The following is a 13,986-nucleotide window of genomic DNA, read 5'->3' as shown; positions in this document are numbered from 1 at the left end:
AAACAGGTATGAGGTTCTTAGTTTTTTTGTAAGCAAATATAGTGAATGTAGCTGTCAATTAATTTATTGATGCCATAGTAGCTAATGCATCATTGTGACCTTGTGCGTGCCTCTGCGCTGTTATTAATCCGACTCGTAATTTTAGCATAACAGCAATAAATAGACTGCATTAATTAATGAATCAGGCATCTCTTTCTGTTCCGCATCTTTTTATTTTTGCTTACTGTTTAGAAAATGAAATTATACTTAAGACTTACATGTATTCTACGGTTTCACTACACGCGTTATCTAATCCAATGCGCTATTATAGCGTATGCCATCACCAAGTAGGGCGCTAGTGTAACACTATTAAAATAATGGTCATACAAAGGAAGGATTCTTGCGTCAAATGGTCTTCGTCGGTTTATTTGGATTCAAAAAATATTTAAAAAGAGACAAGGTTGATGCCCTCAACTGCGAACTAATTTAAGACCATCCTCCGAAATTACTGCCAGTCTGAAGATAGACATGTATCAGGCTGTATAATTCATCAAAATACATGATTGCTTGCGTTACATAAACTAGTCATCTGCAACATATCTAAACCTCCATTATTTGATGCGCGGACGCCCCGGCAACACAAAAAACAAGTAATTTTGTCCATGACGAGCGCCATAAAAATTCGTTCATATAAAATAAAAGTGTCATAGGACCATGAAGTGCCAATATATTTGCCGTAAAATGTAACGTATTATATCTCACCCAGATGCTAGACAGAACGCCAGTGCTGGGTGAACTCAAAAAGTATGGTTTTCGAAAATGTAGCTACGGTTCTTTTAGTAAAGAAGATTATCAACACCTCGTACGTGACACATCTCGAGTGATATTAGCCCAGTCCACTGTCTCAGATGTAATTATCTACGGCAGCAAAGATCAAAATTATACGGTCACTACTGGTTTGAATTAATATTAGTTAACGGATATAGTCGTAATGCCCCATTGCCAAAAACGCGCGAAAACATGGAATTGAGAATGTTCCATGTAACCGAAACTCCTCGTGACAATCAAGCACAGTAATATTCTATATCGAAGGATTACCTATGAGTGTAGGTAATTGTGAATTTCAGTATGCGCATGTACTGAATCGAAGGCAAAGCAATTATGATCCGGCGAAGTTATCAATATTATCAGGGTTAGTCGTTTAAAATAAACAATAGAGCACACAATCTTATAATTGGTATCCAGCTTAACCTAGATTCAAGAGGAGACTATCTTATGTAAATAGTAAAATTTAACTGTGGGCTCTATCTTATGCACGTAATACTCGTGACGTGTGGATTACAGACGATCGTGAATGAACGCGTTTTCGTTAGCAGTAGATTTCTCCTCCCAAAGCCCAGATAAAACCAATGCCATACAAACAAGTCGCCCATACCTCGGCAGCGCGTAGGTCGAAAGTCTCCAGAGGTATGCTTACTGCATTAGATCCCCAGTTAATAAGATGAGACGCATATTCGAAGCAACGAGATATCTAATGAACATGGTCTGCCACGATAACCACCGCCCCCAAAAACAACCAGCAGCGAGCATGGCCTGCCGCCCTGGTGCGGAGGCAAACAGCAGCAACAGCAACACCTCTTATCACCAATACAACCCACCCCACAACCGCACCACAGCAGGGCAGCAGCCAGCAAGCAAAGCAACAGCAAAACAGCGAAAGCAATGTCAACTGACACCACCGAGTCCAGCATCGCCACGCATCCCAAACAGCTCACAAACGCAGTGGAGTAGAGCGAACCGACCGAATAATGAAAGCCATAACGACGAAACCTAATTGCACGGGTAAAGGAAAGCGAAAAGATATCGGCGAACAACAAGAAGAGACGAGATAGATTAGATAGAACTAGATAGATAGAAATAGATAGACTTAGATAGATTACGATAGATAAAGGTAGATAGCTAGATACTAGATAGATAGACAGCAGCATATATTATTTAATCACATATATAAGCAATTTAGCAGCATGAGAAGGCTAAATGTCATATCGAGATTTCAAGCATGAGATAGAAATTAGCTTGACGTAATGCCGTGAATGATCTTAGATATTTGAATAAATAAAATCAAACGAAATATAGAATCACAACAAATGCATAGAGTAAAATATTATAAAAGACTAAATATAACAGTAGCGGCTAAAGATTACTCGCCAATAGATAGATAGGTAGACTAGATAGATAGATAGATAAGATCTAGCATAAGAAGAATAAGATAGATAAGATAGATCAGAATAAGATAGATAGACTAGATAGCGAGTATGATAAGATAGATAGATATGAGATAATAATAGAGTAGCATAGATCAGATACGCATGTCATATCTTGGCGAGACACTGTGTATGATATTTTCCAAGACACGATCAGTAGGAATTTTGCTAAGATTAGGCCGCACTACAGGCTTTAGGAACTTGGCTGCGTACCAGATCAGATGCCACGTAATGAGTAGACGGATGGCGCAGCAAGTTCCACAATAGCAGAAAGTGCGGGTGGCAATTAGCATATATATTCGTGAATCATAGCTAACGTACCTGTCAATATCACAGGGTGAAAAGGCCCTCAGCGATATAGGAAGACCGAGTAAACAAAATAAGCCGCCTATAATACATAATAATACGATGTTGGTTGAAATAAATAATTCTGAAAAACTACCAGAAAACGGTTCGCTAATACCTGGACTAGGTGCTTCAGACACCGCGCGCAGGGGGCAATGACCGAGAGAGAACTAGTGAAACACCGACCGCGAATAAAAAAAATAAAGAAAAAGGGAAACCAGTGGGAGTAAGCGTAGTAGCGAGCGCGAGCAAACAACCGCGAGAGCAAAGCCCGAAAGAGCAATTGCGGCTGAGCGGGTGTACACCAAGAGCACCAGCGTTGCCGGGCGCGAACAGAGCATAGAATTGTAGAGCTGGATTATTGTGTGTGAGCAAGTAAGCTTAAGTAGTGACGCGACCCGCATCCGTGTTTAAATGCTATTGTAATGGTGAATGTGGTCGTTGCGTTGGAATGTATGTTTGATACTTCGTCTGCGTAAAACCTGAAAGACAGAGGACTATGTCCGTATGTCTCAGTGAAAAATACCTGTGCCATGTGATGGGTCGTGTGTCTGATTGCGAGCTGATACGGATGCGTTTTTGCGGGACCCTGAGGTGTGAACATCACCGATGGTGAGGAGTAATCCTTAGCGCCAAAAATTATTCCCGGCGGCTACCCAGCACTATCCCGCGAAATGCTCTGAGCACGAATCCTTTAGACGCCGTCTCACTGCGTATGCGTGAAAAATTTACGAGCTAGCAACCCACATGACTCACGAAGCTAATGATATAAGTGTAGCCATATATCCTGGCGTCCGCTTCTTTTAAATGTCCCGTGAATTCAATAATTGCTGTTCACTGATGGAAAATTAATTTATTTGTGACGGTACTTTATACATGCGATATAACACACAAATACATCTGATCATTTCGGTTAACTCCGTATATCTCACTTATTAAAGAGTATGGTGTTTTAACATAAGCTATTAGTTGTGCTTCTTCCGTCCAAGCTGAGAGCTGTGTGTATAAATCTGATCAACATTAAAAGGCCAATGCAGACAGTCTATTAGTGAGACACTAAAGTCGTAGAAATTAACCAGGTATAGTTATGTGCAAAGCATATTGAGTAGGCACGGCATATCGTTAAGTCCTGTGCAGCCTTTCCAGCACTCCTAAAGTCTATATGCACAGCAAATGACCACAGAACGTTCTAGGTTTCAAATACAATCCTACAAGAGCTTGCCCGAGCCAAGAATCGGCAAAGATGAAATGAAATTATGAGCGCAAAGCAGTCAAAAACGAAGCACAGCTGTTCGCCGTATAAAAAGATACCAAAGTGAGTATATTTTCCACGCCAGTTGACGTTAAACCCGAGCCGATAATATATAGACCCCTTTCTATTGCTAATATAATTGTAAATATTTTATCTGTGATAAGCTAACTACACCATTTTGGGGGAAATGGCACTTATAGTACAAGCAAGGACTCACTCACATTCAATGTGTAGTGTGCTGAGAGAAATATAGACATACAGCTACAAAATCCGTCATCACACGTGCATTACAGAATGATCCTCTCTCTCCTCACAGCACCCTATGCGGCACGCGCATCTATTTTTTTTCGACGCACACACCAAAGACCATTGCGGCTGCGGTGTAATAAACAGCCAATCACTGGCCGCGCCACAGAGTCTGTGGATGCCCCCTCCGAAAATTTAAGACAATGCAGAGACCCCCAACGAGAGACGCTGGCCTCTCTCGGTCCGCTTGTATCTGTGGTGTAACATGTGCGTGTGTCCGCCGCGTGTGCTGTGTGCCGGTAATGTATAAGTATGCGTGTGTGTGTGCGTGTTGCGTGTATGTGTGTGGCGCGCTTCTCTTCTCCCCCAGGTCCCTGCCTCTTTCCTTTCTCTTCTTACTCCTCTCGTTGCTCCCTCGCCCCCCCCCCCCCCTTCTCTCTCTCTCTCTCTCTCTCATTCACCTGTCCACCATCATCTCGTCTACTCTCCTCTGCTTCTCCAGACTCTGCCATCATCTTCTCGCTCCAACTCGTCCTCCTCAGTCTGGTCTGCTGTGCTGTCCTCCTCTCTCGCTATCGGAGTCGGCTCTAAGCACGTCTGCTCTCTGTATCTCGTTCTCTCTCGACTGCTTTTCTCGTCTTCTCCTCGTCCCTTCCTCTCCTCTTCTGTCTCTCTACGTCCTCTAAATAATATATAATATATATATATTATATCCTATATATTATATATATATAATATATATAATATATATATAATATATATATTGATTTATTTGTTTATATACGTCGTCTATGTTACTAGCAACACGAGCCTAGTGTTTAGATTGCAATCAAGACACGTTAGTTACATAAGGGCGTTGATATGCATTAGCTCTTGGAACGCTCGCGGTGCAAGCATTCGGACAATAGCGGCCGAGGTCGACGTGACATCTAAACAGGTGACAGTCGCTTTGGTTATAAAAGGCACAAATTGTGGGTCGCGTAAACAAAGAGTACAGTACCGCGCGCGGATGTGGTAGGGCGACGAAAATGACCATTTATGGCCATTTATACAGCAATTTTGCTACCGTTCGCTTGTTTTCTTCCGAAAATATTGTCACCAAACAGGAGAATGCCGGAGGGTATCCGGAAAATGTTCGGTTGACAGGGGAGCAGGGAAGATCAAAGGCACGCCGACAGAGATTGCGTTAATGTACCTGTCTACGCGCGCGCACCCGCATGTGTGTATAGGTGTCTCTGCATGCGTGCGTGCGTGTGCGACCGTGTGACTGCGCATGCATGCGCGCGTTAGTGCGCCTGCGTGTGCGTGTGTGTTCGTGTTGTCGTGCTTGCTTGTGTGAGTGAGTGTGTGTGTGTGTGCGCGCGCGCGCGTGTGTGTGTGTGTGTGTGTGTGTGTGTGTGTGTGTGTGTGTGTGTGTGTGTGTGTGTGTGTGTGTGTGTGTGTGTGTGCATATAAGGCGTTTACCTTGCGTGCAGCCACGGGCAGGAATCTTCATAATATGATTCATATTATGTATATATTATATACATATGTGTGTGTGTGTGTTAGTTAGTTTGTTTTTGTTTGCGAGTTCATGTAGCAGAATGAAGGAGGTAATATCACATACACTACTACTAGCAATTATTCCATAAAGGCATTTTTTACCTGTCATACATCAAGCTATTGTTTGTGCTTGTGTTTTTACGTATCTTTTAGAGTACAAAATTCCATGGTCCTTTTACCATATTAGGCCTACAGTATATTAATTTTTACTGTGTACGCACAAGAGCGGCTACTTATCTCAGTTTGGGCGTTAATTAAGTTAAACGCATTGATGATTTTTATACTGCCAGTGCAAGGAGCTCACTGTAATAATTATGGGCTCTGAGAGCACACAACGTAAGTAAGAAAAGTAATATGAGATATGTAACATGAGCTGGAAGGTTCGACTTCCATTATCGCCTGCCTCCACACCAGCGAACGCCTCGTTCTAGCAAGACGTACGTGCACTGAAAACAGCCATCCGATGCGGTGCCGTTTCTCGCACCATATTTAGCGGTGGCGCTTCGCAGCGTTACGACAAATCAGACGTCGGCACAACTGAGCAGCGGTAAGGCCGTATTCGGAAGATCGAACGCGGCGAGAAGTAACTTGCTAACCACCGGAGTTGTTTGGCGGCTCCACCTAGCGAGATATTTGCGAAATATATAGTTAGTCGTTTTTGGCGCCGCGTCTGTTGCTGATAAGCGTTGTACAATTGATTGTGGCATCTCAAACGAAAGTGAGGCTCTTATATATAATTACGTGCTATTATATATGGCGTTATCGTATACATTTAATTACATTTCGCGCGTTGTGTCAGCAATTACTTGTTTTTGCTCTTCTTGTTTCTCGTGGAGGATTGAATCTGGAAAAATACGTTACCTTACTTTCTGTAACACGCTTCGTCTAGAAAAGATATTCGCTAACAGGCCGAGTTAAACTTACTCGAAAGCTAGATGTTGTGACAGGGCTATATTTATTGTACACCGCGTGTAGCGTTTTTATAAATAAATTAGAAATGTGAATAGCAAAAGAATCACAATACAACAACAATTGAGGAATCAAATACAGTCAAATTAATATTTATATTTTCATGACGTCAACTAAAACCGTTCAAAACGTTTACAACCGACCGGACCGATATTTAATGGCGATGAAAATGCCAACTAAAACTAAAATTTCAAAAAATACAACTGACGCAATTGCTAAAGAATTCTAATAAATGCTACGGTCGAAATGCGGAAGGCCTGCCGTAAATTGCTGATCTGTATAATGAAACATGCTGGTCCTCTGAACAGGCCCGGTATTCACACCGACAACCCCGGTCGGCCAATTCTGCACGGTAAAGTGATAGCCCACGGTCATCGAGCGCGACGCAGGAGCAACAGGCACAGTAGCGAAGATCGGGATGGGAGGGCCTCATGGAACGGCCCGTCACTCTGGTTGTAAAATACCGATGGCAACTGCGGTTCCGCCAGGCAACAGTGAAGGCTCGCTTGCTGTGGAAAGACAACGTAACGGCAAAGAAGACGACGCATGATGATGGTGACCGTTAAACGTCTTAGAAGCACTTGCGGTGCACAATTGCTGGGCCGGACTCGTCGTACTCCTGCTTGCTGATCCACATCTGCTGGAAGGTGGACAGGGAAGCCAGGATGGAGCCACCGATCCATACGGAGTACTTCCTTTCTGGTGGAGCAATGATCTTGATCTTCATGGTGCTTGGGGCGAGAGCAGTGATCTCTTTCTGCATTCTGTCGGCAATACCTGGGTACATGGTGGTGCCACCGGACAAGACGGTGTTGGCGTACAGATCTTTACGGATATCAATGTCGCACTTCATGATGGAGTTGTAGGCAGCCTCATGCATACCGGTGGATTCCATTCCTGTAGTTGAATAACGATTCAAAATTAACAAAGCGGTTCATAGACACGACTACATCCTACCACCCGCCATAGACGTAACAGTAATAACGCGCGGTGTTTCTCACCGAGGCAATTTACGTTTAAAATTAAAATATACTCTGTTCTAATAATACCATGCCACAGATTAACATAATTCGATATTTTTCGACATACTGCTTAGTGCTTTAATAGTTCGCTGTCGATTTTAAATATACATACCCAAGAAAGATGGCTGGAAGAGAGCTTCCGGGCAACGGAACCTCTCATTGCCGATGGTGATGACCTGTCCGTCGGGAAGCTCGTAGCTCTTCTCCAGGGAGGAGGAGGCAGCAGCGGTGGCCATCTCCTGCTCGAAGTCCAGGGCGACGTAGCACAGCTTCTCCTTGATGTCACGCACGATTTCCCTCTCAGCTGTACAAGAGATAACCGGGTCGAAATGCTTCGAAGGTCATACGCAAGTCGAACATGTTCACAATCGCCGCCGATATTACATTGACTAAAGCAAGTGTTGAAACAATCGCGCGGTCGATGGACATCGATAGGGAAATCTTCTAAACGGTTACTCACTCGTTCTCGTCTATTTGGTTACGAAGAGATATTAAACGCCACATCGCCCAAATGATACTTAAGATCAAGATTGGTTTGTACCCTATTCGATAGCGTAGAGTGAAGAAGAGTCGGGTGTGGTTTGGGTAAAGTGGAGTGGGGTTATGGTGGAGTGGAATAGAGTTAGGCTGGTGTACAATGGGTATATACGCACCAGAGGTCACGAAGCTGTATCCACGCTCAGTCAGGACCTTGGTCAGATAGTCGGTCAGATCGCGTCCAGCCAAGTCCAGACGGATGATGGCATGGGGCAGAGCGTAACCCTCGTAGATGGGGACGGTGTGGCTGACACCATCACCAGAGTCCAGCACGATACCGGTGGTACGGCCGGAAGCGTACAGTGACAGGACAGCCTGGATGGCTACATACATGGCAGGAGTATTGAAGGTCTCAAACATGATCTGCAAACGAAATGAATTAGAGTTCATTATAAATATTTACTAGTTTAACGACACAAAATATGCTACGCGTCAACGTTTTTGCTGTGTGAATATATGAGAACGATAGTAACACTGTTAATACCACCCTCTCTGCCAGGTGCTGTGAAATGATCGTCAATTGAAATTTACAGGTTTACCAATCATTATTCATTATTTATTATCATTATTATCATTATTATCAATTATTTCATCATTACCCACCTGTGTCATCTTTTCTCTGTTGGCTTTGGGGTTCAATGGGGCCTCAGTTAACAGGACTGGGTGCTCTTCTGGGGCAACACGCAGTTCATTGTAGAAGGTATGATGCCAGATCTTCTCCATGTCGTCCCAGTTGGTGACGATTCCGTGCTCGATGGGGTACTTCAGAGACAGGATACCTCTCTTGCTTTGCGCCTCATCTCCTACATAGCTGTCCTTCTGACCCATACCAACCATGACACCCTATTCGCGAAAGAAAAACGCATTTATTACTAAAACGGCCCGCGGGTATGAAAATCGACTGATTAGTGAAAAAATTTTATAATAGTCTTATTTAACGTTATTTGAATAAAATTTCTGAATTCTCGAATAAATTAAATCTTACGAAATTCATCCCCGTTAAGTCTTAGTTAAAATCAATACACGGTATCTTTACACACCGATGCCTCATTGTTTCCCTGCTAAATGCGCCAATTATGAGATGACAGTAATAGATGAAAGACCGGGTCGTACCTGGTGACGTGGTCTCCCAATGATGGAAGGGAAGACGGCACGAGGAGCGTCATCACCGGCGAAACCAGCCTTGCACATTCCGGAGCCATTGTCCACAACAAGTGCCGCTACATCGTCGTCGTCACACATGTTTGCTGGTTAGGTATGATGTACTGCAATAGACGAACGAAACATTTATTCATCGCCGACCCATGTCGGCGCTGTGTTACCTCTATAGGCGGAGCAAGGCGGCTACATTACGATATATAAATAGAATCGGGTCCGTCTTGTTTCAGCAGCAACACGTCGGCCAACGGCTGTGGTGATCGTTAATAGGTTCCTAGACTGGACTTTATTATTTTCTGCCCTGCTAAATTCTACAAACAAACATTCAGGCGCGAACCATTCGGCAAGGCTGTGCGTGTTTCATACGCACGCTATAAATAAAGCAATGTTGTGCTATAGTAGGCGTTCGAGCCAATCAGTCTGCAAGCACTCCAATGCCTTATAAGGCAACGATGAATTGTTCGCTACGCCATCTACTAACGGAACAATTTCTTACATATGAATGAATTTTCCAGTAAGTTTGTCGACCCGCTTTCATAGTTTCAGCCTCACGCTACGCGCACAAATGTGTTGCTAATAAACGCTCCGGATATACATCATCATTACTTTTCCTGCACCCAAGGAATTAGTCAGTGAAGCTCACCGCGTACTAGACGAAACGTGACAGTCTAAACCTATATACACGCATATGTGTCTTGTAAACGCACAACTTCATCGGCACAAAACACTGAACGGAACCCATAAATAATTAGGTGACGGCTTTGTAGACCTTAGATTAGCGCAGACACGGAATCTTTCTGTTCTATCCTCATGCCCTGAGATTCCTAACAATTATCCACAAAATCTACTAGCAGCCGCTCTTCTGAAATAATCAGAATGTTCAAATATACAATACTGCCATAACTGAAATCATTTAAGCGAGTGCCCGCGTAACACGTGGCCATTAACGCACGTTGGTTGCAGCCTTGCGTCAAACCACATCACACAACATAACACACATACGGTTAGCGAACAAACCACCGACTCACCAGAAGAGCTGGATGTATGGGGAGCGATCGACTCACTGACACGCGCGCTGTTCGCTGGTCGGCGTTTATATAGCTCATGCGCTGGGCACTGCGCGCACCGTCGGCTGGCCATAATAGGAAAGGGACAAGCCGCCTCCGAGTTCGCGATCTGGCCCGATTGAAACGCAATGCTCTCCATAGTCGAATGCGTCTATTTCGGCCATGGCCCGTCGCGGCTGCCTGCCTCACTCGATCCCGAAATACGCGCCATTGCACCGTGAAACAATTTCTCCAGTTTCTCCTATATCCATAACAAAGCGTGATAATCAGCAGCCGCTGCGCTATATGTTTATTTGCGCGGAACGTGCCTGTGTGTACATGTGCGTGCGTATTGTTTTCACATGCGCGTCTGCTCGTGAGATCGTCGAGACTGAATAAGAATAAGAATAAGAAGAAGAAAAAGAAGAAGAAGAAGATAAAGAAGAAGAAAAAGAAGAAGAAGAAGAAGACTGAATAAGAGAAAAATGGAGCGAAACAGAGAGAAAAAATTGAGCGATAGAGTGTGAGAAGGGGAGTGAGAAAGTGAGAGCGAAGGAGTTCGCGGATAAGGAAAAACGGAGAGAGAGAGAGAGAGAGAGAGAGAGAGAGAGAGAGAGAGAGAGAGAGAGAGAGAGAGAGAGAGTGAGGGAGGGAGAGAGGGAGACGGAGCAAGAAAGTGAGGAAACGCGAGACAACAAGCAGGATCAGAGAGCGAGCGATTAGGTAAAAGAGTAAAGAAAAAAGAAAAAAAGGAAAAGTGAGTAAGAAGAAAGAAAGAGGGGGATAAAGGGAAAGAGAGAGAAAGATATATATATATATATATATATAGAGAGAGATATATATATATATATATATATATATAAAGCGACAAAACACGAGCGAGAAACGGGACGAAAAAAGAAGGAACATGGTGACTGAGAAAGACGGGGAAGGAGAGGAAGGGGCAGAAAGAAAAGGTTATGGGGTGAAAGAATAAAATAGATAAAACTAAATGACCATTACATATAGCGCTATAAATACCTATATAAAGAAAGATATGCAGAACCTTCATATGTGTTTATTAAGATAGACATTTTGAACGGGTATAACGATTGAATTTAAAAAAATTATTCGGCAGAACGGCGACGTATCGTGAATGTCGTACAGTCGGTGATTGTGTATACGCTTTGGCGCCGCCATGTCCGAATTCATAATTGCGCACTGATGGAAATTTAATTTATTGTGACGGTACCTATGACAGCGATTAATTAACACAAATCATCGATCATTCGGTACTCGTATTTACAATGGCATGCTAGGTAGTCCCGCACAGTAACTTGGATACCACGAAAGGCCATGCAGCCATAAGAGACAGCGTTCCGTATGTGTGAAAGCTTTGCGACGATAGCGACTCTAGTCATCAGAATAAACGTTCTAGTTTCAAATACATCCAGGTTCGAAAAATCGCAAGAGATGAAATGAAATTATGAGCGCAGATCAAGAAAAATCTGTTCGGTTATAAAAAGATAACAAAGTGGTATATTTTCCACGCAGTTGACGTTAACCAGCCGATAATATAAACCCTTTCTATTGCTAATAATTGTAGAATATTTTACGTGATAGCTAATACACATTTGGGGGGAAATGGCACTATAGTACAAGCAAGACCACCACATTCAATGGTTGTAGTGTGCTGAGAGAAATATATGACATACACTACAAAATCGTCATCATTGCATTTACAGAATGATCCTCTCTCCTCTCATCTCTTTCTCTCTCTCCTCCTCTCTCCCTCTTTCTTCTCTCTTTACGCACACGCACACGCACACCCACACGCACACGCACACGCACACGTACACGCACACACGCACGCGCACGCGCATACGCACACGCACACGCACACGCACACGCACACGCACGCACGCACACACATATATGTATAAATATTGCATAATAATATTGACAATATGATTATCATAACAACGAAATATGATTATAATGTATACTTACAACCATCTGAACGATGTCGTCTGTCTTATGATGGCGACCATCAGAAGACAAGTATATATCCAATAAAGCCCACGAGGTTTCATTTTGATTTTTCACGCATTCTATGGACTATAGTTGTTGACGGTAAACAACAATGTTGCTTTCTATTCCTTTGTGTCTTATCCAGCTATAGATAGCTATCCTTCGTATTTAGCTATTTCTATATTTATGTAGTTATGTGTGCAACCACACCCATTATATATATTTTTTATGTTTATATATTTATTAATTTATTTTTATAAATAAACGAATAAATATATATATACGTATAAAATTCGTTCGTTCGGTAAATCTCACAGGAGTTACTTCTCTCCGCCCGTCGATGTCGCTCACAGATGCGTGTTTAGTGAAGATACACACGTAAGAGATTTTCACGCGCTGCGCAGGAGTCGGTCGTCTACATCAGTATAGTCGACGACGGTAAATCCACCGCGCCGCCGCTGCTGCCGTCGCCTAGATATTGCCGACGTTCTCACGCTATCGCTGAGGCAGCACGCGGTCCGTGCGCATATATCGTCTAGAAGCACTTGTTGTACACGCCGCTGTAACTTCTTCACTGCGAAGTCTGAGGTCGCTGGTTGCTCGTATGGGTGAGACGCGCCGTCGAAGCAGCAGCCGCACAGAGAGTGAGAGAGAACTAGCGAAGATCGCTGGATGCCGCCGCGCGTGTATCGCTTACGCTATAGTGTCTGAACTTCCCGGCGAGCAATTTGGCGGAGAGTCGGCGGCGCGTTTGTTGCTGGGCGCCTATCAAAGCTCGTCACAGATGTCGCGAGTCGCTCCTCTCATCCGTAACATACTACTGGCTGCTCGGCCGTGCGCCACATAGCCTCTTGATTACGCCAATCACTGCTAACTTTGCTGCCCACGAACCGTATTTCCCCTGCGCGAGCACGCACGTTTATATATATATATATATATATATATATATATATATATACGAATACTACCATTATTTACATCAATAATAATGATGCTAGCTCAAAAACACCTCTATAGCAGGTCTATCATATAGCATCGCTCGACCCAGCCACATGAAACTTTCCCGTAATTCAAGTATACAGTGCTACTGGCGTGGTCTAGCATCTATAATATGATGGTACAGTCGCTCAACAACGCTTAGTTACACGTTGATGATTCTGCTGTTTGATTTTTTGCTACCGTACGTGAGTTATAGTGACATTTATGGGACCCATCGCCCGGTTTTCCGTTGTCACTGCTATCGTCTGAGGCGTGTACGTGTACGTACACATGCGTGGTACCGAACACAGTATAATATATATATATATATATATATATTCATACAGTGCGTATACTTATATACGTAAGTTACAAACTGCGTGTTTCAGTGTAACCGCTACACGTATAAACAATCAATCACGGTTTCTAAACTGACGTGTGTTTCACGCGCAATTCGCCCACATATTGTGGTTTGAAGACACGCGGCTACGTTCCACATAATATTGTGACAACGCGAACATGCACACGCACACGCTCTCGCGCACCCGATGAGACACACACACACATACACACACACACACACACACACACACACACACACACACACACACACACACACACACACACACACACACACA

The 13,986-nt window shown here is 43.6% G+C and overlaps 2 protein-coding genes across 2 annotated transcripts in view; both read right to left on the bottom strand.

Annotated features, from left to right (window-relative positions):
• Positions 1–13,124, bottom strand: part of LOC106810310 (protein Wnt-4-like) — a 48,090-nt gene extending 34,966 nt beyond the window's left edge. The window contains 1 exon segment of the mRNA XM_014813653.1: positions 12,350–13,124. Within this exon segment, the coding sequence (XP_014669139.1) occupies positions 12,350–12,432 (83 nt within the window). The 5' untranslated portion in view covers positions 12,433–13,124.
• Positions 6,661–10,438, bottom strand: LOC106810226 (actin, cytoplasmic-like). Its single transcript, XM_014813548.1, has 6 exons — positions 10,343–10,438; positions 9,270–9,421; positions 8,760–8,999; positions 8,273–8,519; positions 7,732–7,923; positions 6,661–7,494 (listed from the first exon to the last, which is right to left on the bottom strand). Exons 2-6 carry the CDS (start codon positions 9,396–9,398, stop codon positions 7,169–7,171), a joined length of 1,134 nt encoding a protein of 377 aa, XP_014669034.1. The 5' UTR covers positions 9,399–9,421; positions 10,343–10,438; the 3' UTR covers positions 6,661–7,168.
• Positions 13,125–13,986: the final 862 nt, after the last annotated feature.

The sequence above is a fragment of the Priapulus caudatus genome, unplaced genomic scaffold, assembly GCF_000485595.1.
Source record: "Priapulus caudatus unplaced genomic scaffold, Priapulus_caudatus-5.0.1 Scaffold1, whole genome shotgun sequence".
Classification (NCBI taxonomy): Eukaryota; Metazoa; Priapulida; class Priapulimorpha; order Priapulimorphida; family Priapulidae; genus Priapulus; species Priapulus caudatus.
Note: the sequence above shows the minus strand (reverse complement) of the source record. Positions and strands in the feature narration are given on the sequence as shown.

Coding starts and splice junctions, on each gene's coding strand:
- LOC106810226 (XM_014813548.1), bottom strand. CDS start 9,398: ATGTGTGACGACGACGATGTAGCGGCACTTGTTGTGGACAATGGCTCC. Junction 9,000..9,269: donor TTGGGAGACCACGTCACCAG/GTACGACCCGGT, acceptor TTTCGCGAATAG/GGTGTCATGGTTGGTATGGG. Junction 8,520..8,759: donor ACAGAGAAAAGATGACACAG/GTGGGTAATGAT, acceptor TTTCGTTTGCAG/ATCATGTTTGAGACCTTCAA.